The 23,445-nt window shown below is 42.8% G+C and overlaps 1 protein-coding gene across 3 annotated transcripts in view; it reads left to right on the top strand.

The window, feature by feature from the left end:
* The window catches only part of TBC1D32 (TBC1 domain family member 32), a 552,992-nt gene that overhangs the window by 290,722 nt on the left and 238,825 nt on the right, over nt 1–23,445 (top strand). For all 3 annotated transcript variants that reach the window (XM_040350328.1, XM_040350326.1, XM_040350327.1), the window contains exons 21-22: nt 7,617–7,735; nt 12,376–12,492. In XM_040350328.1, the coding sequence (XP_040206262.1) occupies nt 7,617–7,735; nt 12,376–12,492 (236 nt within the window). The remainder of the gene's footprint in view (nt 1–7,616; nt 7,736–12,375; nt 12,493–23,445) is intronic.

Below are 23,445 nucleotides of genomic sequence, written 5' to 3'. Positions count from 1 at the left end.
TTGCCAAGATCCGCCTCCCATTTCAAGAACGGGGGGGGGCCTTGACGAAGGTGCGTCTATGCTGGAGTAGAGTGTAGAAAAGTGGTATCCCTTTGACAAGGGGAGTGGGGGAGGTTAAGAATTTCCACACTTGGACCGGGAGGAGAATTTTGTGGCTGTTAATTGATTGAAGGAAATGGGATACTTGGCAAAACCTGTACATGTCTTTCAAGGGGAGGTTGTACATGGACTGGAGGAGCTGAAAGGAGGCGAGGCGGCCCTCGCGGAAAAGATCCGAGATATGGGTGATGCCCCTGCTTTTCCAGTCTCCAAGAGTGATATTAGGGATAGCGCTCATTAGAGTCTCAATGGGGATAGGTACTTCCACCATTTCATCCCGAGGGTCGGAGATGAGTCCGAGGTCCCTCCAGGCCCCCAAGGAGGCCCGAATGGACAGGGGAAGCTGGTGAAGGGAGAAGGGTCTCAACCTGTCAAGGAATAGTAGGGAGGGTAGGTCCTTAGTGGGGCTTAGTGACCGTTCGATGCTGCACCAAGGGACCACCGGAGGATCAGTAAACCATGACTTTAGTTGGTTGAGGAGGGTTGCGCGATAGTAGTCCCTTATATCTGTAAGACCCATGCCACCAGCAGCTCTATGTCTAGTTAGTATTGTTTTAGAGCATCTGGGTCTTTGTGCGCTCCACACGTATGTCTGCAGTATAGAGTTCAAGGATCTCAGGTGGGGGGGCTTTATGGGGACAGGAAGTGTACGAAAGACGTACAGGATCTGGGGTAGCAATAACATCTTAAAGGAAGCAAGACGCCCAGACCAGGAGAGTTCTGTCTTAGCCAGCCGGGTGGACTCCTTCAAGAGTTTCCCTATTAGAGCCGGGTAGTTGGCATCCGCTAGTCCCGAGGGGTCTGCCGTGATCTGAAGGCCTAGGTATGAGATGCTATTTGTAAACCACGCATATGGGAAGGCACCTTCCAAATATGCCCGGTCAGAGGGAGGGAGATGGATAGGCAGTATGACCGACTTGGAGCAATTAACTTTGTAGTAGGAGATGTTACTGAAGGACTGAAGAACATTTTGGACGTGGGGGAGTGATTTAGCCGGGGATGTTATGGATATGATGATGTCATCGGCGAATAAGTTAATCTTATGGAGTGTATCTTGGATAGAGAAACCTAGGATTAGGGGATGGGATCTAATTTTTTCGGCCAGTGGTTCGATCAAGAGATTAAAAATCGATGGGGAATGGGGGCACCCCTGACGCGTCCTATTAGTTATTTGAAAAGGGCGGGAAAGGCAATTAGAAGTGTAGACCTGGGCCATGGGATGAGAGTAGAGGGCTAGGATAGCTGATACGATAGGACCCCGAAACCCAAACTTAGTTAAGGTCTGGGACATATAGCCCCAATGGACCCTGTCGAATGCCTTCTCTGCATCCAAAGAGAGGAGCAGAGAAGGCGTTCGAGAGGCCCAAGCATGCTGCACCACCCCAATAATCCTGCGGGTGGCATCAGACGCTTGTCTGCCTACCGTAAAACCGGACTGGTCAGGGTTGATTAATGATGGCAGAACAGTTAAAAGTCTGTGGGCGAGGATTTTGGCATAGAGCTTAACATCAGTATTTAATAATGAGATGGGGAGAAAGTTGGTAGGTACATCAGGGGGCTTGCCGGGTTTGGGTATGGTCACAACATAGGCATTTAACATCTCAGGGGGGAGGTTGGCAGAGGACATAGCCTGTGAGAACACCGAGCGCAATTTGGGAGCAAGGAGTTTGCCGAACGTCCTGTAATAGTCGTTCGGTAACCCATCCGGACCAGGAGATTTACCTAGGGGCATTTTGGCTATCGTTTTCAGAATTTCCTCCACTGTAATTGGGGCATTTAGGTCCTCAAGTTGAGAGGGGGACAGGGTGGGTAGAGAGAGATCGGCCAGAAACTTTTGTATGTCTTGGTCTGTGGGCTGTGGGGTGTCACCGTCATTTTTTAGGTTATATAGGGATGAGTAATAGTCAGCGAATGAGTTGGCAATGTTATTCGGGTCATATAGCTTGCTATCATTCGTCGGGTTGCAGATAAAGGGGATTTTCGCCCGAGTCCTCTGGTCCTTAAGGTGACGAGCTAAAAATTTGCCAGCTTTGTTACCAGAGGAGTAGTACGTCATCTTCAAGGCTTTAACTAACTTATTGTGGGATTCTAGGAGAACGCGTCTAAGGTCACATCTGAGTTTAACCAGTTTGGCTGACAGATCTGGGTTAGGCGAGGTCCTGTTTTGTGTCTCTATGGATCTGATCTCCTGCAGGAGAAGGTCAACTTTCAAGGTCCGTTGGCGTTTCAACCTCAAGCTAATTTGGAGTAGAACGCCCCTGATGAAGGCTTTGTGGGCACGCCACAGGACAGCCGGATCAGAAACCGAACCCTCATTAAACTCAAAAAATTCAGTCAGCTGTTTAGTAATATTATTTACCTGATCTTGCATTTGAAACACTCCCGCATTGGCCCTCCACACACGAGCAGGGTTGGGGGTCAACTCCTCCTCCAACACAACAGAGACAGGTGCATGGTCTGACCACGAGATGTCGTGAACGGAGGAGGAGGAGATCACCCCAAGCAGGGACCTATCCACCAAGATCATATCAATACGGGAGTAAGAATTGTGCCTTGCTGAATGGAAAGTGAAGTCGCGTTCATTGGAGTGTTGACACCTCCAGACATCATAGTAGTCCTCTCTCAGGAGTGTGGGGAATAGTGTTGGAAGGGGGCGTTTAGATTTTGAGGTTGTGTCAACACCGCAATCAACCATCATGTTAAAGTCACCGCATATAATAACCTCTCCTTTTTTAACAGAAGAAAGAATCTTGAACACCCTATTGACAAACCTAGTCTGGTGAACATTAGGGGCATAGAAATTAACAATAGTATAGGAACGATTGTTGAATTCACCTATAACAATCAAATATCTAACAGCAGGATCAGAAATCACCTCCCCAAGTTTGAATGTCAGAGAGTCTCTGATGATGGTGATGACCCCTCTATGCTTCCTATTGGGGGCAGAGGCGAAAAACAAATGGGGGTAGTTCTTGTTTGTAAGGGGAGGGGGCTTAGAGGAGAGAAAATGGGATTCCTGTACGCACAGAATGTCGGCCCGCAGTTTCTGGGCTTCCTTCCATAGTGCCGATCTTTTAATGGGGTGGTTCAGTCCGTGAACATTAAAAGAGACTATTTTAATCACCATGGTGTAAGGGGGGAATAGAGAAACAGTACCTTAGGTTGAAGCCGCACTCTAAGCTCAGATGAAATCCAAGGTGTTGTTGGTCGTAGGCAGAGGGCTTGCCACATCCTGGCATGTGGGAGGAGGTCCATCTCTTGGCAAGGGGAGGAAGTTGGCAAAAAAAAAAGAGAACAAAGAAAAAAGAAAAAAAAAATGACAAAGTCACATGAAAGCAAACAGTCAGATAACATAACGGCTCGAACAGAGCAACTCTGAGAGGTAAAAAGGGAGATTCATTTTTGAATCTGAGGGCAGCCATGCTGCTCAGTTAGTACGGAGGGGAAAGTGTCTTAGTCAGTAGGTACAGAGTAGTATAGTGATGTTTTCGAAGCCGGAGCACCTAGGAGGACCGCTTCTTGCCCTTCTTTTTGTGGGTCACCATCTGCCAGGAATCTTGGGTGCCAATTTTAGAGGTCGAGGGAGGGTCCCCATCCGCCTTTTCAGGGACAATATTCCAAGACCGCAAGAGATCGAGGCCTTCAGAGAGGGTGTTAATCACGGATGTGTGGTTGTCTCTTGTGATGGTGAGTTTGGCTGGGTAGCCCCATCTGTACACAATTTCGTGGTTGCGTAACGCTTTGGTAACTGGGAGAAGGGACCTGCGTCTCTGCATAGTAAATTGGGAGAGATCTGCGAACAATTGGATGGATGAGTATGGAGCTGGCGGGTCCTTGTTTTTCCTGAAGGACATCATAAAACGCTCCTTTATTTGAAAAAAATGCACCCACATCAGAACGTCCCTGGGTATGGTGTCAGGCAGGTGTGACGGCTTAGGCAGGCGATGTATCCTATCAATTGCTAAGTCTGCAACAGACAGATCAGGGACAATTAGCTTCATAAAGTCCTGAGCATATTGCAGCAGTTGTTGAGGGAGGACAGATTCAGGGACGCCACAGATTTTGACGTTATTTCTCCTGGATCTGTCCTCCAGGTCCGAGACCTTAGCTTTGAGCCATGCTATTTCATCAGCCTGATCGTTGTGGGCATCTACTAAGGAGTTGTGGGAAGAGGCAAACTCCCCCATCTTCTGTTCCACATGCTCCACTCTTCCCCCCAGCTCCTGTACGTCTGCCTTGAACCCCCTCATACAGTCCATCATGTCAGCGTGGAGGGAACTGCGGAGGGACACTAGCATATCCCTCAACATAGTGTCAGACAGGGGTTTGTCAGTGGTGGGGAACAAATTGATCGCCTCCGCCAGCTCCCTGGTATCATTAAGGGAATCCTGAGCACTGACCTGCTTGTTGTCTGAACACTCGGGGGACAGCCACGGCTTTGACTTAGCTGGGCTGCGTGTCAGTGGTGTGGAGGCCTCCGGGGATCCGTGCGCCGCTCCCAGCAGTGGATTCGGGCTGTTAGGGGATGAGCTGGAGCCGCTGGAGGAGGACGGCGAGGCGCCGCCGGCGCCATCTTGGATTCGGCCTCGAGGAGTCGGCGGGAAGAAGTGTGAAAGCTTCTGGATCTGGGGGGCTGTCTTCCGTTTGCGGGCCATCCCGGGGGTCCAGGCAGTCCGGAGGAGCGATCCAGGCAAGTGTGAGTGGCTGAGGGTGCTTCGGCACGTTGTTTCACCTACTGCTGGCACGGAGCTCACTGCTCAGGCATCCATGCAGGAGCTCGGTAGCCACGCCCCCCTGCAGGCGCTATTTTTAGCGTTATAGCACCTGTAAAGCACTTCAGTATTAAAGGGGTCTAAAGGAAAGCAATGGAAGTAAGTGCAACTATCACATCTTTCTTATGTGTGCCCTCCCATCTAAAACTGTTTTTGTACTCTTTCATTTGCAACATATATTTTATTATTAATACTTAATGATACATAGGGGTTGATTTACTAAAGGCAAATTGACTGTGCACTTTCACACAGACGTAACACACATATGCAACCTCACTACACTGGGCTTTTTTAAGTTGTGCTGCATATATGTGTTCCTCCCTTGTGTGCTGGGAGTGCACTGCACCAACGATACTGACCCGGATCTCCCGATTCTGGGTCACCTGATCACTGTGCTAGTCTCTGATTGTTTTCCACAGTGATCAGTCACTGTGAAGCCCGCCCCTGTTTTTTTTTTTTTCTGTGCATGAAGAAGGATACAATGCATCTTTCTTGTTCCTTGCAGAAAGAAAAAAAAAGTGCTTGTATTTTATATATATATATATATATATATATATGTATGTGTGTGTGTGTGTGTGTGTGTGTATGTATGTATGTGTGTATATATATATATATATATATATATATATATATATATATATATATATATACACACACACACACACACAGTCATGGTCGAAATTGTTGGCACCCCAGAAATTTTTCCAGAAAATCAAGTATTTCTCACAGAAAATTATTGCAGTAACACATGTTTTGCTATACACATGTGTATTCCCTTTGTGTGTATTGGAACAAAACAAAAAAAGGGAGGAAAAAAAGCAAATTGGACATAATGTCACACAAAACTCTAAAAATTAACTGGTCAAAATTCATGGCACCCTTAACTTTGGAAAAAAATTACTGAAATCTGTTGCTTTCAATAACCATCAATAGGCCACTCTTTGCAAACTGCTCCAGGTCTCTCTTATTGGAAGGGTGCCTTTTCCCAACAGCAATTTTAAGATCTGTCCACAGGTGTTCAATGGGATTTAGATCTGGACTCATTGCTGGCCACTTTAGAACTCTCCAGCGCTTTGTTTCCATCCATTTCTGGGTGCTTTTTGACGTATGTTTGGGGTCATTGTCCTGCTGAAAGACCCAAGATCTCAGGTGCAAACCCAGCTTTCTGACACTGGGCTCTACAGTGCGACCCAAAATTCTTTGGTGATCCTCAGATTTCATGATGCCTTGCACACATTCAAGGCAGCAAAACAACCCCAAAACATCATTGAACCTCCACCATATTTCACTGTATGTACTGTGTTCTTTTCTTTGTAGGCCTCATTCCATTTTCGGTAAACAGTAGAATGATGTGCTTTACCAAAAAGCTCTATCTTGGTCTCATCTGTCCACAAGACATTTTTCAGAAGGATTTTGGCTTACTCAAGTACATTTTGGCAAACTGTAGTCTTGCTTTTTTATGTCTCTGTGTCAGCTGTGGGGTCCTCCTGGGTCTCCTGCCATAGCATTTCATTTAAATGTCGACGGATAGTTGGCGCTGACACTGATGCTCCCTGAGCCTGCAGGACAGCTTGAATTTCTTTGGAACTTGTTTGGGGCTGCTTATCCACCATCCGGACTATCCTGCATCGCAACCTTTCATAAAATGTTCTCTTCCGTCCACGACCAGAGAGATATGCTACAGTGCCATGGGTTGCAAACTTCTTCATAATGTTGCGCACTGTGGACAAAGGCAAATCTAGATCTCTGGAGATGGACTTGTAACCTTGAGATTGTTGATATTTTTCCACAATTTGGGTTCTCAAGTCCTCAGACAGTTCTCGTCTCCTCTTTCTGTTGTCCATGCTTAGTGTGGCACACACAGACGCACAATGCAAAGACTAAGTGAACTTCTCTCCTTTTTATCTGCTTTCAGGTGTGATTTTTATATTGCCCACACCTATTACTTGTCCCAGGTGAGTTTAAAGGAGCATCACATGCTTGAAACAATCTTATTTATCCACAATTTTGAAAGGGTGCCAAGAATTTTGACCAGACCATTTTTTGGAGTTTTGTGTGACATTATGTTCAATTTGCTTTTTTTCCTCCCTTGTTTTGTTTTGTTTCAATACACACAAAGGGAATACACATGTGTATAGCAAAACATGTGTTACTGCAATACTTTTCTGTGAGAAATACTTGATTTTCTGAAAAAATGTCTGGGGTGCCAACAATTTTGTCCATGACTATATATATCTAGAAAGAAAAACACCTAGATCACAATTTGATCTAGGTCTGGGTTAGTGTTTAGGTCAAAGGTCAGGGGCAGTATATGTTGTACAAGATTTATTTATTTATTTTTGTTTAAATTAGCATCAGTATCTGTCAGTGCCGGTGTGTTTTTTAGATGGGCCAAAAAAAAACTAAATGCAAAATGCGCACTATTGCTTCTGGCCTTACTACGGGTACAAACAACAAATAACATACACATATGTGGTATCATTGTGATTTTAAGGTTGTTCTTTGGCTTTAGCTTATGGTACTAACAAGATAATAAAAAAAAAGTTGGGATGATATGTAAGGTTTTACTAACACATATCAAAATTAAAAATTGAGCTTAGACATTTAGATTTTTTTTTACCATTAGGTGTGAAAGGGTTAAATAGCTGAATGTCAGTTGTATCCCTGGTTACGTAGCAAAGAGCGAGAGACATGTACAAATATATTTCTGTGGTTACTGAGCACTTCTCTCTTTTATGTTTATAGGCTTTATCCAGGCTTTTGTCTCTGACTTGTGGTCTGCTCTTGAATGTGGAAGAGATGATGTCAGGGTCACTCACCCAAAACCCACCCCTGTAGATCCCATAGACAGGAGCTGTCAAAAGGTAAAATGGTAATTATGACATTCTTAGGCCTGGCATAATATATATATATATATATATATATATATATATATATATATATATATATCTATATATATATATATATATCTATATATAAACACACACACACAATAGATATAAAAAGTCTACACACCCCTGTTAAAATATCATCAGGTTTCTGTGATGTAAAAAAAATGAGACAAAGATAAGTAATTTCAAAACTTTTTCTACCTTTAATGTGACCTATAAACTCTACAACTCAATTGAAACACAAACTGAAATCTTTTTTTGGGAGGGGGGGGGGGTAAAAATAAAAAATAAATTAATAATGTGGTTGCATAAGTGTGCACACCCTCTTAAAACTGGGGATGTAGCTGTGTTCGGAATTAAGCAATCACATTCAAACTCATGTTAAAGCGGTTGTATAGTCCCATTTTTTTTCTTGTCACCTGTAAAGCAAAAGGCATAATGATCTAGTATGCTAGTACACATACTAGCTCATTATGAAATACTTAACTTAGAACGAGGCATTAGTAACTTACCTGGTCAACGCCGAGGTAGCTAATATGTTGCCTTGGTGTGTCTTCCAGGTTTCGCGGCTCTAGCACTGCGAGTGGCTGGAGCTGCGATGTCGTCACTCCTGCACGTGGGAGACTTCTTTCCAGGAAGGTCCGGCGTCTGCTGGGCCTTCAGCCAAGAATCCCCTGTGTGCATGCGCCGCTGCAGTCAGCGGCTCATTGCAAGGGGAATATCTCCTAAACCGTAAAGGTTTAAGAGATATTTTTTTACCTACAGGTAAGCCTTATTATAGGCTTACCTGTAGGAAAAAGTTCAAAACATGACTATATAACCACTTTAAATAGGAGTCATTATACACCTGCCATCATTTAAAGTGCCTCTGATAAACCCCAAATAAAGTTCAGCTGTTCTAGTAGGTATTTCCTGACATTTTCTTGGTCGCATCCTACAGCAAAAGCCATGGTCTGCAGAGCGCTTCCAAAGCATCGGAGGGATCTTATTGTTAAAAGGGATCAGTCAGGAGAAGGGTACAAAAGAATTTCCAATGCATTAGATAAACCATGGAAAACAGTGAAGACAGTCATCAAGTGGAGAAAATATGGCAAAACAGTGACCTTACTAAGAACTGGACGTCCCTCCAAAACTGATGAAAAGACGAGATGAAAACTGATCGGGGAGGCTGTCAAAAGGCCTACAGCAATATTAAAGGAGCTGCAGAAATATCTGGAAGTACTGGCTGTGTGGTACATGTGACAACAATCTCCTATATTCTTCATATGTCTGGGCTATGGGGTAGAGTGACAAGACAGAAGCCTTTTCTTACCAAGAAAAACATCCCAGCCCGGCTACATTTTGCAAAAACACATCTGAAGTCTCCCAATAGCATGTGGGAAATGTGTTCTGGTCTGATAAAACCAAGGTTGAACTGTTTGGCCATAAATCCAAAAGATATGTTTGGTGCAAAAACAGCACTGCACATCACCAAAAGAACACTATACCCACAGTGAAGCATGGTGGTGGCAGCATCATGCTTTGGGGCTGTTTTTCTTCAGCTGAAACAGGGCCTTAGTCAAGGTAGAGGGAATCATGAACAGTTCCAAATACCAGTCAATATTGGCCCAAAACCTTCAGGCTTTTGCTAGAAAGCTAAACATGAAAAGGAACGTCATCACGACAACAACCCAAAGCATACATCCAAATCAACAAATGCCTATACCAGAAGAAGATTAAAGTTTTAGAATGGCCCAGTCAGAGCCCAGACCTGAATCAGGTTGAAAATCGATGGGGTGATCTGAAGAGGGCTGTGCAAAGGCGATGCCCATGCAATCTGACAGATTTGGAGTGTTCTTGCAAAGACGAGTGGGCAAGTTGACAAAATATACCATGCTGACTCATACCAAAAAAGACCGAGTGCTGTAATACAATCATAAGGTGCTTCAGCAAAGTATTCGTTTAAGGGTGTGCTCACTTATGCAACCATATTATTATTATTATTATTATTATTATTATTATTTTTTTTTACTTCCCTCCACCTAAAATATTTCAGTTTGTTTAACTGAGTCATACAATTTATAGGTCACATTAAAGGTGGAAAAAGTTCTGAAATGATTTATCTTTGTCTTGTGTGTGTGTGTGTGTGTGTGTGTGTGTGTGTACAGTGCCTTGCTAAAGTATTCACTCCCTTGGATTTTTACCTTGTTTGTTACATTACACCTTTTATTTTTATTTTTATTTTTTTAAATCTGAATTATATGTGATGGATCAGAACACAATAGTCTAAGTTGGTGAAGTAAAATTAGAAATATAGATGCATAAAACTGATACATGGCATGTTCATATGTATTCACCCCCTTTGTTATGAAGCCCATACAGAGCTCTGGTGCAACTAATTACTCACATAATTAGTAAAATTATGTCCACCTGTGTGCAATCTAAGTGTCACATGGTCATTACATATACACACCTTTTTATAAGGCCCCAGAGGCTGCAACACCTATGCAAGAGGCACCACTACCAAGCACTGCCATGAAGACCAAGGAACTCTCCAAACAAGTAAGGAACAATGTTATTGAGAAGTCTATTATAACCAAATAGAAAGAACATGGCACAACACCAAACTTGCCAAGACGGACCAGGAAAGGAGGACATTAATCAGAGTGGCAGCACATAGACCTAAGGTAACCCTGGAGGAGCTGCAGAGTTCCCCAGCAAAGACTGGAGTAACTGTACATGGGATGAAAATAAGCCGTACGCTCCATAGAGTTGGGCCTTATGGAAGAGTGGCCTGAAGAAAGCCATTACTTTTAGCAAAAAAACTAAATGGCATGTTTTGAGTTTGTGAAAAGGCACGTGGGAAACTCCCAAAATGTATGGAGGAAGGTGCTCTGATCTGATGAGACTAAAATTGAACTTTTTGGACATCAAAGAAAATGCTATGTCTGGCGTAAATCCAACACATTACATCACCCAAAGAACACCATTTTTTTCCGGCAGTCGGGACTGGGAAACGGATCAGAGTTGAGGGAAAGATGGATGGCGCTAAATACAGGGATATTCTTGAGCAAAACCTGTACCACTCTGTGTGTTGATTTGAGGCTAGGGCAGAGGTTCACCTTCCAGCAGGACAATGACCCCAAACACACTGCTAAAGCAACACTTGAGTGGTTTAAGGGGAAACAAGTAAATGTGTTGGAATGGCCTAGTCAAAGCCCAGACCTCAATCCAATAAAAAATCTGTGGTCAGACTTAAAGATTGCTGTTCACAAGCACAAACCATCTAACTTAAAGGAGCTGGAGCAGTTCTGCAAGGAGGAATGGGTAAAGATCCTAGTGGTAAGATGTGGCAAGCTCATAGAGGCTTATCCAAAGTGAGTTGGAGCTGTGACATCCGTAAAAGGTGGCTCTACAAAGTATTGACTTTAGGGGGGTGAATCGTTATGCACATTGACTTTTTCTGTTATTTTGTACTATGTTTTGTTTGCTTCACAATAAAAATAAAAAATAAAAAAACATCTTCAAAGTTGTGGGCATGTTCTGTAAATTAAATGATGCACATCCTCAAACAATCCATGTTAATTCGAGGTTGTGAGGCAACATAACACGAAAAATGCCAAGGGGGTGAATACTTTTGCAAGGCACTGTGTATGTATATTTTTGTTTAATTGTGTATTTATTGAGGATTTGCAATGTTATATATATTTTTTGTATTTTAGTAAAAAAATGGCACAATGTTAAAATGTATTATATTGCAGCTCACCAATAATTAGATGTGGTGGCTGCATCAGTTCTCTTTTCTTTGGCTTTTTACCTCTGTTTTCAGCTGGTGATCTGGCCAGTAACAGAACTCCTGTATTAGTGAGATACCACTCTTGATGAATGAGGCACAGCAGGCAACAGCATTGTCAGTCGAGGTGGGGGGTAATGTTAAATGTATTAGTAGATTTAAATACACTAACAAATTGAAGAAAAACTCCAGCTCGCACTTTATAATCAGTTACAGCAAACAGTTTTTTTTTTTTTGTCTCTTTGGGATAAAAGTTTTTACATGAATAAATAAAAGCTGATCATTTAATCACCCCTGCCAGTGTTAAGTGCTTTGTCTCATCTATGTAAACTGATACATTCTTCTGGAGAGCTTGTGCTTTTGAAAAACCACATACTTGCTGGCCAGGTCACCGGATAAATAATTGAAGAAATCCTCAAAAAGGAAACTAATACAGCCATTGCATCTAAGAATTGGTAAGCTGTAATATAATAAATGATTGCTTTTGGGTTTAATACTGCTTTAAATGTTACTAAATGTATTGTCATTGTGAGAAAATATGTGAATTTTATAGTATTCTTCGAAGAAGGAATTGGTAACGCTGAATGCAGAAATCCTGTTTCACTCTTACAAATAATTAATGTACTTAATTGATGTGCTAGTCTTATGTGCTCCTATGGCTTAGCATCAGAAATTCCCTATAGACTTGTTCTCCTATGCATCTAGATGCAGAATGGTAATACAAGGATAAGTGCATTCTCATCACTAAATCAATCTCCTCTTAGTGAAGTTGCGCCTTTTGTTTCCAAATAAAACACATCTGAGGTTTAATTATTTTATCTCTTATCTTTTTATTATCAAGTCCTTTCTAGCAATGGTGAATTTGTCTTCATACCCTGCTGTTTATGAGCTGCTAGGAAAGCAAGTCTTGCCTTCGAAGAATGAATACTCTCTCCGTGAAGTTCCCTCCTGCTTTGTTGTAAGTTAAAATGCCTTTATGCAAGTACCGTAACTGTTTTCAGTGCTCTTAGCTGCAAAAACAAATGTATCTTGACATATTTGCTATGTAAATATAATTTTCTTAAATACTGTTAAAGGAGAACCTTGATGAGCAATATTTGCATTTAAACTGGATATGTAATTTAATTACAGTGCAATTTCAGAATAAAATCCTGCTTTCTGAGGGCCTGTGTTTATGGGCTTTGGACTTGTGTTGCAAACATAGTGTACCAGAAGTTATAGAAGATGGTTTTAATTTATATTTAAGCCTTAGGTTCACATCTAAAATTCCAAGCTTCTTTTGATTAAATATGACTGTAGGTTGCTTTGGGCCTTGCCTTGTATAGAGCAAATTGGCTAATTACCCAGTTTCACTCAATATGCTACTCAGATTTGTGCATATCAGGTCTATTACAGTTCTAGACTAGCTTATAGTCTTTTAACTCATTTTACGGTAAGCAAGAAACATTGTGTGAAGTATAGTAAAACATTTCTTCCATTTATTGAAACCAATGCATTTAAGGATTTATATGCTTGTCTCCCTTAGGCCAGCTACCTTGTGTCACCCCTCTCTAACACATAAAACAAGCAGAACCAAAAATACTATAACCACTTCAGCTCTGAGCCTCTTTCTGAGATTTGGTGTTTACAAGTTAAAAACTGTATTTTTTTTTGCTAGAAAATTACTTGGAACCCCCAAACATATATATATATATATATATATATATATATATATATATATATATATATATATATATATATATATATATATATATATATATATATATATATATATATATATATATATATTTGTGTGTGTGTGTGTGTGTATATATATATATATAACACCCTAGAGAATAAAATGGTGGTCTCTCACACCGTATTTGCACAGCAGTCTTACAAGCGCACTTATTTGAATTAAAGAATAAGACAGCATGAAAGTTAGCCCAATTAATTTTTTTATATTGTAAAAGATAATGTTACGCCTGAGTAAATTGATACCCAACGTGTCACGCTTCAAAATTGGACACGCTCGTGGAATGGCAACAGCTGGCGGGCCATGAGCACCCATGCTATACATGCTCTGGTGAGAAGGGACTAAAGAGGTGACCGGCAACCTGTCAATCATGATCTACAGTACCTGTCGCCGAGAATGTGTGCCAACATCTCGCACTCGCCGGAATAGGAAAAGCACATTCCAGCAAGCGCGTCATAGAATCGACGAGGATCCAACTTGGATTCCCGAACCGGAGAGCAGAGAAGATAGAAGAAGACCCCCAGAGAGCAGAGAAGACCCCCCTCCTGTGCCGTACCAGGCCGCATGCCCTCAACATGGGGGGGTGCTCTGGGGCAGGGGGGCCCCCTGTGCCCCCCCCACCCCAAAGTACCCTGTCCCCATGTTGATGAGGACAGGGCCTCTTCCCGACAACCCTGGCCGTTGGTTATCTGGGTCTGCTGGCGGGGGGCTTATCGGAATCTGGGAGCCCCCTTTAACAAGGGGGCCCCCAGATACCAGCCCCCCACCCTAGGTAAATGAGCATGGGGTAAATCGTTCCCCTACCCATTCACCTGGAGGCAAAGTGTCAATAAAATAAACACACAACACAGGGTTTTAAAATAATTTATTAGTCAGCTCCGGGGGTCGTCTCCGCTGTCCGGGGGGTCTTCTCCGCTCTCTGGGGGTCTTCTTCTATCTTCTCTGCTCTCCGGTTATTCTCCCACTCGCTCTCTGGTGCCTTCTTCGGGGCTGGCCACCGCTATCTTCTTTGTAGCTCCATGGGTCCCGGAGCATGATGGGACTGTGACACCATAAGATGCCTATATAAATCGGTGCGAGCTGCGCACCCGGCATTACAACATCTGAAGAAAAGAAGAAGGCAGAAGGCGGCAAAAAATAGCGGGCTAAGCTGCCGCTAGTAAGAGAGCTACAAAGAAGATGGCGGCGGCCAGCCCCGAAGAAGGCACCAGAGAGCGAGCGGAGAAGATGCCCCGGAGAGCGGAGAAGATCTCCCGGAGAGCGGAGAAGACCCCCGGAGCTGCCTAATAAATTATTTTAAAACCCTGGGTTGTGTGTTTATTTTATTGACACTTTGCCTCCAGGTGAATGGGTAGGGGTACAATGTACCCCATACTCATTCACCTAGGGTGGGGGGCCGGTATTTGGTGGCCCCCTTGGTAAAGGGGGCTCCCAGATTCCGATAAGCCCCCCACCCGCAGACCCCGACAACCAACGGCCAGGGTTGTCGGGAAGAGGCCCTGTCCTTATCAACATGGGGGCAGTGTACTTTGGGATGGGGGGGCCGCAGGGCACCGCCCTGCCCCAGAGCACCCACCCCCCATGTTGAGGGCATGCGGCCTGGTACGGCTCAGGAGGGGGTGGGGCGCTCGCTCATCCCCACTCCTTTCCTGACCGGCCAGGCAGCGTGCTTGGATACAGGTCTGATATGGATTGTGGGGGAACCCCCACACCATTTTTTTGGTGTAGGGGGTTCTCCTTACAATCCATACCAGACCTAAGGGCCTGGTATGCCCCTGGGGGGGAACCCATGCCGTTTTTTTATTTAAAATTTGACGTGGAGTTCCCCCTCATGGTTCATACTAAACGCTGCGGCTAGAATTGGTGGGAATCCAAGTCGGATCCCCGTCGCTTCTATGACGTGCTGGCTGGAATGTGCTTTTTCTATTCCAGCGAGTGCGAGATGTCGGCACCCTGTCGCCGAGAATCAGCGCGATGCTGTCGTGCTGGAAACACATTACATAGACGGGAGAACACTGGTACACAAATTGGCATTCATGTTTCCCCTGCCACAGCATATGGAGATTATCATGATGAGGTCGCTGACTCAACTTGGGTGCCAGATAGAGCAGAGGAGGAAGAAGAGTAGAGAGCAGCCACCATATTCCATCACATTTCTGGAGCTGTTATCTGCCGGCCCACTTCCCACAGCTCAGCTGTCTGGGGCTTTTTTTAGTACACATGCAGTCGATCGTACTGTTGCTATTTGCAAACTTTGTCTCAAGCACATCCAGCGTTGCAAAAACACCAACCATTTGGGTACCACATGCCTGATAAGGCATTTAACCTCCCACTACTCAGCCCCTTGGCAAGAGCACCTAAAAGCCACACAGAAGGGGCACAAATCTGTCCCTCCTCCTTACTCACCTCAGTCTGTCCTTTCTATACCTCATGGCCTCTCAGCAGCCTTCGCTGACTGGGATGGTTATATAGCACAGGGTGTCCCAGTTCCTTGCAGCACATCTACCAGCAGCAAACCACCAGTTGTATACTATAGCCGATTGCAGCTGAAAAAACCTGCTTGTAAAACCCCTGATTTGTGACATGCCCATCAGGTGGAACTCGACTTTAGCAATGTTGCAGCGGCTGAACATGCAGCAGAGGGCCATCAACAAGTACCTAAGTGAGTATGGCACAATGACAGGCTCAGGCCACAAGAGGAGGCCACAAGAATGGTGAGCCGTGACAATGCATACATCGGTGACACAATCCCTGTTGTGTTGCCTCTTCTGGAGCAGACTACGTGGCATCATGGACAGGGCACTCGAGGCAGAGCAGCGGGTTGTAGAGGAGGACTTCCTTTCCTCTCAAGGCCCTTTTTATACAGACACCATTTTTCCTATGCTACAGAACACACGCGGATAATGAGGAGGAGGATACCTGGCAGTTTCTGAAGCATTGAAGCAGAGAAAGACATACATCAAACAGTAAAATATGTTTTTTCATCCCCAGAACCCTTTGGAGTAGTACATGGCTGGGAGGAGACAGTTCCAGAAACTGTAATCCTTGGTGACCCAGAGGAGTCTGCTTCTCACGCCTCCGCATATTTGCCGTGTATGGGCTCCCTCATGTTTCAAAGCCTGCAAAAGGACCCAAGAATATGTGGCGTAAAGGAAAAGGATCACTATTGGTTGGCAACTCTCCTTGACCACCGTTATAATGGGAAAGTCTCATAACTCATCACATCCCCACGGAGAGTACAGAGGACACCTTGAAGAGGAGTTTATCGAACACTTTTTATGACTCTGGAAGATTACAGTGTCATGAAAAATGTAGTTTTGAGGCTTCTGCTGGTCAAGAGAGGAGCGGTGGAGAAGTCAGCCACCTATGTGATGCATTTTTCATTTTTGTAGTGCTCTTCGCCCAGGCCTGTCGGCTTCCATATCCCATCGGCAGCGTCTGCACCACATGGTGGAAAATTATCTAGGGGCAAAAAAAAGATGGAGCGCTTTCTAGTCGACGATCCACTGGCTTACTGGGTCATGAGAATAGATCACTGGACAGAAGTTGCCCAGTATGCTATTGAGCTGCTGGTCTGCCCAGCATCCAGCATGCTTTCCAAACAGGCATTCAGTGCTGCTGGAGGCTTTGTTGCTGATCATAAAACGCATCTGTCCACAGACTCCGTGGACCGTCTGACTTTTATCAAAATGAATCAGTCCTGGATTACCAGCAGCTATGAAGCTCCTGATGCCGCCGATGAAGTGTTTTTGGGATGTGAAATCTCTATAGGACTTCTAGGCTGCTTAGTGTTGTGGGTGTTGATTTCACTCGGAAGAATGTTTTTGGTGTAGGTTTCATGGGAAAAATTAACACCCAAAGAAAAATCTTTGGGTGAAAACCTGTTTGACAGATGCATATTATTGTAATTTTTAACAGCAAGGCCAATTCTTGCTTTCACCAAGAGTATCTCTATAGGGTTACGGTGTGAAGGCACTACTGACACCCAGAGACCAATTTTTTCGCACCCGTTACTTCTATAGAAAGTTTGGGGTAGAGACACCAGGATTTATCCAAAAAATATCTAATCTTGTTCCCAGTGCACTACATTGTGGCCTCCTCATACAGACTGGCTCCCCAAGCCATTGCTTACAAAATAAAGAAAGCTTGCAGAGAAAATGTCATTGTTTGGGCTTTATAAATGCAATTATTGCTGCAGCACACACAGTACAGATGTGCCACCTTACAGATGGACAAAGGGGATCCCCCAGGCACAATATTGAAATGAATTTTTAATTGTTATGCTTTCCGTTGATGCATGTCCCCCAGGGTAACACTGGACCCCCATAACCATTTTATGCCCGATTACTTGCATATAAGCCTGCAAAATGGTCAGTTTTGACTTATCACATTTGGGTCCCATAGACTCCAATGGTGTTTGTTATTCCGTTCTGAACTTTCACGATGTTGGAAAGTTCTGGTGCAAACTGAACAGGGTTGTTCGGCCCATCACTATTAATCAACAAAGGTTGCCTACCCTAGAACTAAAGGAATAACAATTTCCTCCAACTGAATTAGGCTCCATGCACACTGGACTTAAAAAATGTATATTCTACAGGCGTTTGACCTTTTTTTCTCCTGCCTCTAGAAGCACTTCTATTGTGCTCTATGTGTCTTTGCACATTATTGACTGCTACAGGAGTTTTCTGTCAGGGACGTTCAGAGGCAGGAAAAAAAACCCTTCTCTATCGCGTTTCCTGGAGGAGTTTAGGAGCTGTAAAAACGTCAGTCTCTCCTAAACTCCTCTTATCTCTTCTGAACGTCAAGTGCCAACGTTTTTTTTAGATGTGTTGTGGGAGTAAAAACTTTTGCAGAGGGGAGTGTAGTGCAAAAAACGCCTATAAACTAAACTCTCATAGACTCGCCTAAACTTTGTACAATATGCTTTCATTTTGCGTCTTTTATGCCACGTTTTTCAAGCTAAAACCTTTGACATTTTTTCTGCTCCTAGTGTGCATGGAGCCTAAGTGTATAGCTCAGTAAAACCTTCTTAGACCAAAAGGAATTTTAATGTCTCATTCCATCTCGTATCTCAAAAATAATTATTCCTCACTTTAGGAAAGTGAGTGGAGCCATGCAAATCAATACTTTATACACCAGAAGCCAGATGCGCATCCAAAGCCACTGATGTATAGTGCAAATATAGCCTAATATAGAGACATTTATTTATAACTGTATACAGCTGTTTTAGGCCTTTTGACCATCATAGTTACATAGTAATTGTTGCAGTGCATGGAAACCATGGTTTCCATAGAGTAGGACCTGGGACCCAATGAAACAGTATAACCATAAAAGTTTTATAGTGAGAAAGAACTAAAAAAATGTAAAAGCCCTCCACCCGAATCAGTGTGCAATACAGTGAAACCTGCTTAAAACCTTTTTTCGGGCTCCAAGCCCTACATAATAGAAGTCATGGTTTCCATACATGAGATGGCCAGATAACTGTGGTTTTCTAGTTATTAGACTTTATTAGCATATAGACAGAACAGGTTATAGGGTTTTAGGGCAGCAAAAGGTAGCCCCTAGTTGCCAAAGCCTATAGAGCCTAATGCTAAATCCAGCCCTGTATATCTGATTGCCATGGCTTTTTGAATATTTTGCCTCTTTGCAATCTCCAGAGATTACTTGATTTATTTTTTAATTATTTACTAGTATTTTTTAGAGCACAAGTGTCAGACTAAGCATTATACAGTGAAGCCGGTCATACTGTACATGGATTGAAATCCTACCAGTTAAGCAGGGACCTGCCAGATCTCGATCCATGCATGGGCAGGCTTGGTTGCACACAAGTTGATCGACCTGTTTGAAAATTGTCTCTCAATCATAGCCATCAGCTATAGCCTTAGTAAGTAGCCTTAGGCTGGCCATACACAAGTCATTTTCTTTAGTTCAACCAGTGGGTTGAATGAAAGAAGATTACTCCATTTCCCCATCCACACACTCAATGTGTATGGGGGAATCAAGTAATTTGCTTTTGTGCAACCTGTTGGTGGAACAAAAGAAAATGACTTGGCCAGCAAAAGGCCATTCTGTCTCCTGCCTAATATCAGTGCTGATAACAAACACTCATAAAACTATTGTGTAATAAAGGTGTCAGCAGAATTAACAGGAAACAAAATAAAAGGTTTTGCAAATTGACAGGTTTATCCTTCTTCAGTTTTGGATAGTCAGTTGTCATCACTAAGCTCAGGCAGCAACCTGACCCTAAACTCACATTTCAACAGGGATATAATACAACTAAGCAATGGGGCACACACAGTTGTCCCCGAGAGGCAAGGCTGCATTGTTTATGTTGGGAATAGAGGTTGTGCACACTTGTCATTTACTGAGTAAATTGAAGTTGTGCACAGTTTTCATTTATTGAGTACCGGTAAATGGATACATTTACCATGACACATCATACTGTTAACAGTAGGTTATATATGGTGAGTGCTGAGTTAATATTACATTGGTGTAGGCTTTGTTATCCTTGTTGTGCTGTGCAATTCTGATCAACAAAAGGGAAATGCAGAAATCATACTTGTTCTATTTGACCTCACTTTCCAAAGGCTTTATTTATCTGTCAAACCCAAAATGCTTGCATTTTTTTTTTTTTTTTTATGAAAACTGTTTTATAATAAGGATTATGCATAATATTTAGACACCATGAAAAAAATAATTTGGCATAATCTGTTGCTACTAAATACTCATTGTAGCGAAGCAGATGCCATAGTAACAGATTTGTTGGTTGTCGATGTGCCTATATTTATTTGTAACTTTTTTTGATGGAGAAGAATGAAAATTACCAGCCAATATCAGTGGATAACTTGATACTAAAGTCATTTTTTTTTCTTTAAAAATAATAAACTTGTTATACTTACCTGCTCTGTGCAGTGGTTTTGCACAGAGCAACCCAGATCCTCCTTGTCTCAGTTCCCTGGCTGAAGCTCCTGCCGAGTGCCCCCCACAGTAAGCAGCTTGCTAAGGGGGCACCCGACCCGAGCCGCAGCACTGTGTGTCCATTCAGACACGAAGCTGCAGTTTGGCCCTGCCAAAGGCACTGCTGCTGTGTCTTAGCCAATCAGGAGGGAGAGTACTGGTGGCCGAGGCACTCATGGACATCGTTGGATTGAGATAGGCTCAGGTAGATATTAGGGGGTCGAGAAGGGCTGCTGCACACAGAAGGTTTTTCATCTTAATGCATACAATGCATTAAGGTAAAAAACCTTCTGCCTTTACAACCACTTTAAAAAGGACCAGTAATGATTGGGTTTTATGAGAAATCCTGTAATTTTTAAAGCTGCCTCACCCTGAAGTCTTGTTGTATCCCCTGACCCTCTGCTCTACAGTTCTTCTCAATTTGCCCAAGCTACTTCTTTATTAACGAGACTTTAAATGTATAGCAGTTTAGGCTTGAAAGGTCAAGGATAAGGTGTGTTGACACACAGGAAATATGAGTTGCCTGATCTCCCTCAGCATAGTATCCTGCAATGGTGATACTAGCAGATTATTCAGTGCTCTTTGATCAAACAGTGCCCCTTTTCATACTCATGACATCAGTGAATACTAAGAGTGTATGCTACTGTTTTATGCAGGTGGCTATTGAGGAGTAGCTTCTGTGAGGAACAATACATATTGATACACTAGCCAAACCACAGTGCACATTAGTACAGACCAGCAATTGAGAGACAAAGGAACAGATAGACACAAAGAGACAGATACATGAAGGGCAAATTTAGGGCAAACCAGGGAAATGAAAGATACATGGGTAGGGATGTTAGGTTCAGGGACAAACCCAATTAGTGGCAGACAGGCAGTAGGGACATAACAAAAATTAGACATAGTAGGGCTAATGTGAATAAAGATGAAAAAAACAAGACATGATCAAAATAAGAATGAGAAATAGTAGGGAGATACTTAGGCTGGGACACATTCACAAACACAATGCATTTAATATTCATCTTTTGAGACAAGCCTGGGTCAATCACCTTCTTACTGTAGCGAACAACTGTGCTCTTTGCTGCCAGTAAAACTATAAAAAAAAAATCAATAGTATGTGTTTCCTAAATGGTTAAGGCTTTTGCCCCACCAATAGTATATCGATTGGCTCTGTGGCAGCCACAAGTTCATTTAAAAATAGGCATATATAAAAAAAATTATTGTGCTCCTAAAAAATACAAAATGATCATATGAACTCAAGTGACCTTCAGCAATAGTGTTCAAACCAAAAACAATAACGTGTAAGTTCATAAATAAAAACTAAAGGGTTAACAATGAAGATTCATTCCAATAGGTAAATACAGGACTTTTTTTCAGGGGGAACTTGGGGGAACTCAGTTCCACCACCTCTGGCTCAGACCCTTTGGTGCCTGTTCACCACAATCACCTGTAAACACAGAAGTCTGGTTTCTGTGTTTACAAGTGACAGTTTTGTAACCCCTTGAACTCTGCACTCTGTATGTAATGCAATTCTGGTATTTAATGCCCCTTTAAGACCCTTCTACTGTTTGTGAAATCTGAACAGGTCGTGGTTGAGTTCCTGCACCTATTTTCTGAGAAAAAAAGCTCTGGGTAAATATGAACGGACTCATAAATAGCAAAGTCCATGTAAATTAAATGGGATAAGGAAAACTTGATAGCAGGTGAATCTACTTTGGTGTTCTGTTCCTCTAGTAAAAGAAAGGTGTTTACCGCCGCTTACTAGATAGAAGATCATATAGCGCTCATCAGAATATACTCCAGCCACGCCAGGATAGTCATCCGGGGATTCCTCCTCCAGGACACACTGTTTGCGTTGTACTGAATTCCGTTCGGCTTACGCTGGATTCCTGCTGCGGTATACTCCTCACAGTTTCATCCGATCAGATCACCGATCACCAGTTCCGTGTAACATTTAGGCAGGATAAAAAAAGAAGAAAGCCTCATGGTGAAGGTTCAAAGGTGTTTATTTAAAAAAACTGCACTGCACTGCAAACACACCGCAAATACACCAAAAGACATGCAAAGATGAAAAAACACAGCCGCGGCTGACAGTCCGATCGGCTTGTGCGTGGTGACGTATAGAGTACTGACTCCACCCAACGCGTTTCCCCGTAACAGGATTCTTCTGGGAAAGGAGATCTCCTTTCCCAGAAGGGGAACTGTCAGTCGTGGCTGTGTTTTTTCATCTTTGCATGTCTCTTGGTGTATTTGCGGTGTGTTAGCAGTGCAGTGCAGTTTTTTAAATAAACACCTTTGAACCTTCATACTACACCATGAGGCTTTCTTCTTTTTTTATCCTGCCTGAGTGTTACACAGAACTGGTGATCGGTGATCCGTTTGGGTGAAACTGTGAGGAGTATACTGCAGTAGGAATCCAGCGTAAGCCGAACGGAATTCAGTACAAACCGAACAGTGTGTCCTGCAGGAAGAATCCCCGGATGATTATCCTGGCCTGGCTGGAGTATATTCTGATGAGCGCTATATGATCTTCTATCTGATAAGCGACGGTGAACGCCTTTCTTTTACTAGAGGAACAGAACACCAAAGTAGATTCACCTGCTATCAAGTTTTCCTTATCCCATTTAATTTACATGGACTTTGCCATTTATGAGTCCGTTCAAATTGACCTATTGGAATGAATCTTCATTGTTAACCCTTTAGTGTTTATTTATGAACTTACACATTATTGTTTTTGGTTTGAACACTATTGCTGAAGGTCACTTGAGTTCATATGATAATTTTGTATTTTTTAGGTGGGATCGCAAATAATTTTTTTAGATATGTATGTTGACATGAAGATTTAAGGTTTTTTGATTGCAGCACCACTTTATTTATCAATTTATTTATATTTTTGCAATTTTTCCTTTTTGCACGTTGGTGTAATTTTTTTCATTATTATTTATTTATTAAGGGTTTCAGCGCTTTTTTTTTTTCCCTTTACATTTAAAAATAGGCACCTTTTGGTCATGTACCATTTTCGCTATGCATTTCCTACAATAAATTAGCTAATTTTACTTATGTATGCTTTTCCATGGAGAAGCGTATGCATGTTAACTTTAAATTAAATCAGACCAAAAATTTTCATTGGTGTCAATGCGCATTTAGCCACGTAAGCGCTTAGCAGCGTTTTAAAATAAATAAATCCCTCTTCTATTTTCCACTGCCAAATTTACCACC

This window comes from Rana temporaria, chromosome 4 (genome assembly GCF_905171775.1).
Source record: "Rana temporaria chromosome 4, aRanTem1.1, whole genome shotgun sequence".
Taxonomy (NCBI): Eukaryota; Metazoa; Chordata; class Amphibia; order Anura; family Ranidae; genus Rana; species Rana temporaria.
The sequence above is the reverse complement of the archived record's forward strand: the minus strand, read 5'-3'. Positions and strand labels throughout refer to the sequence as shown.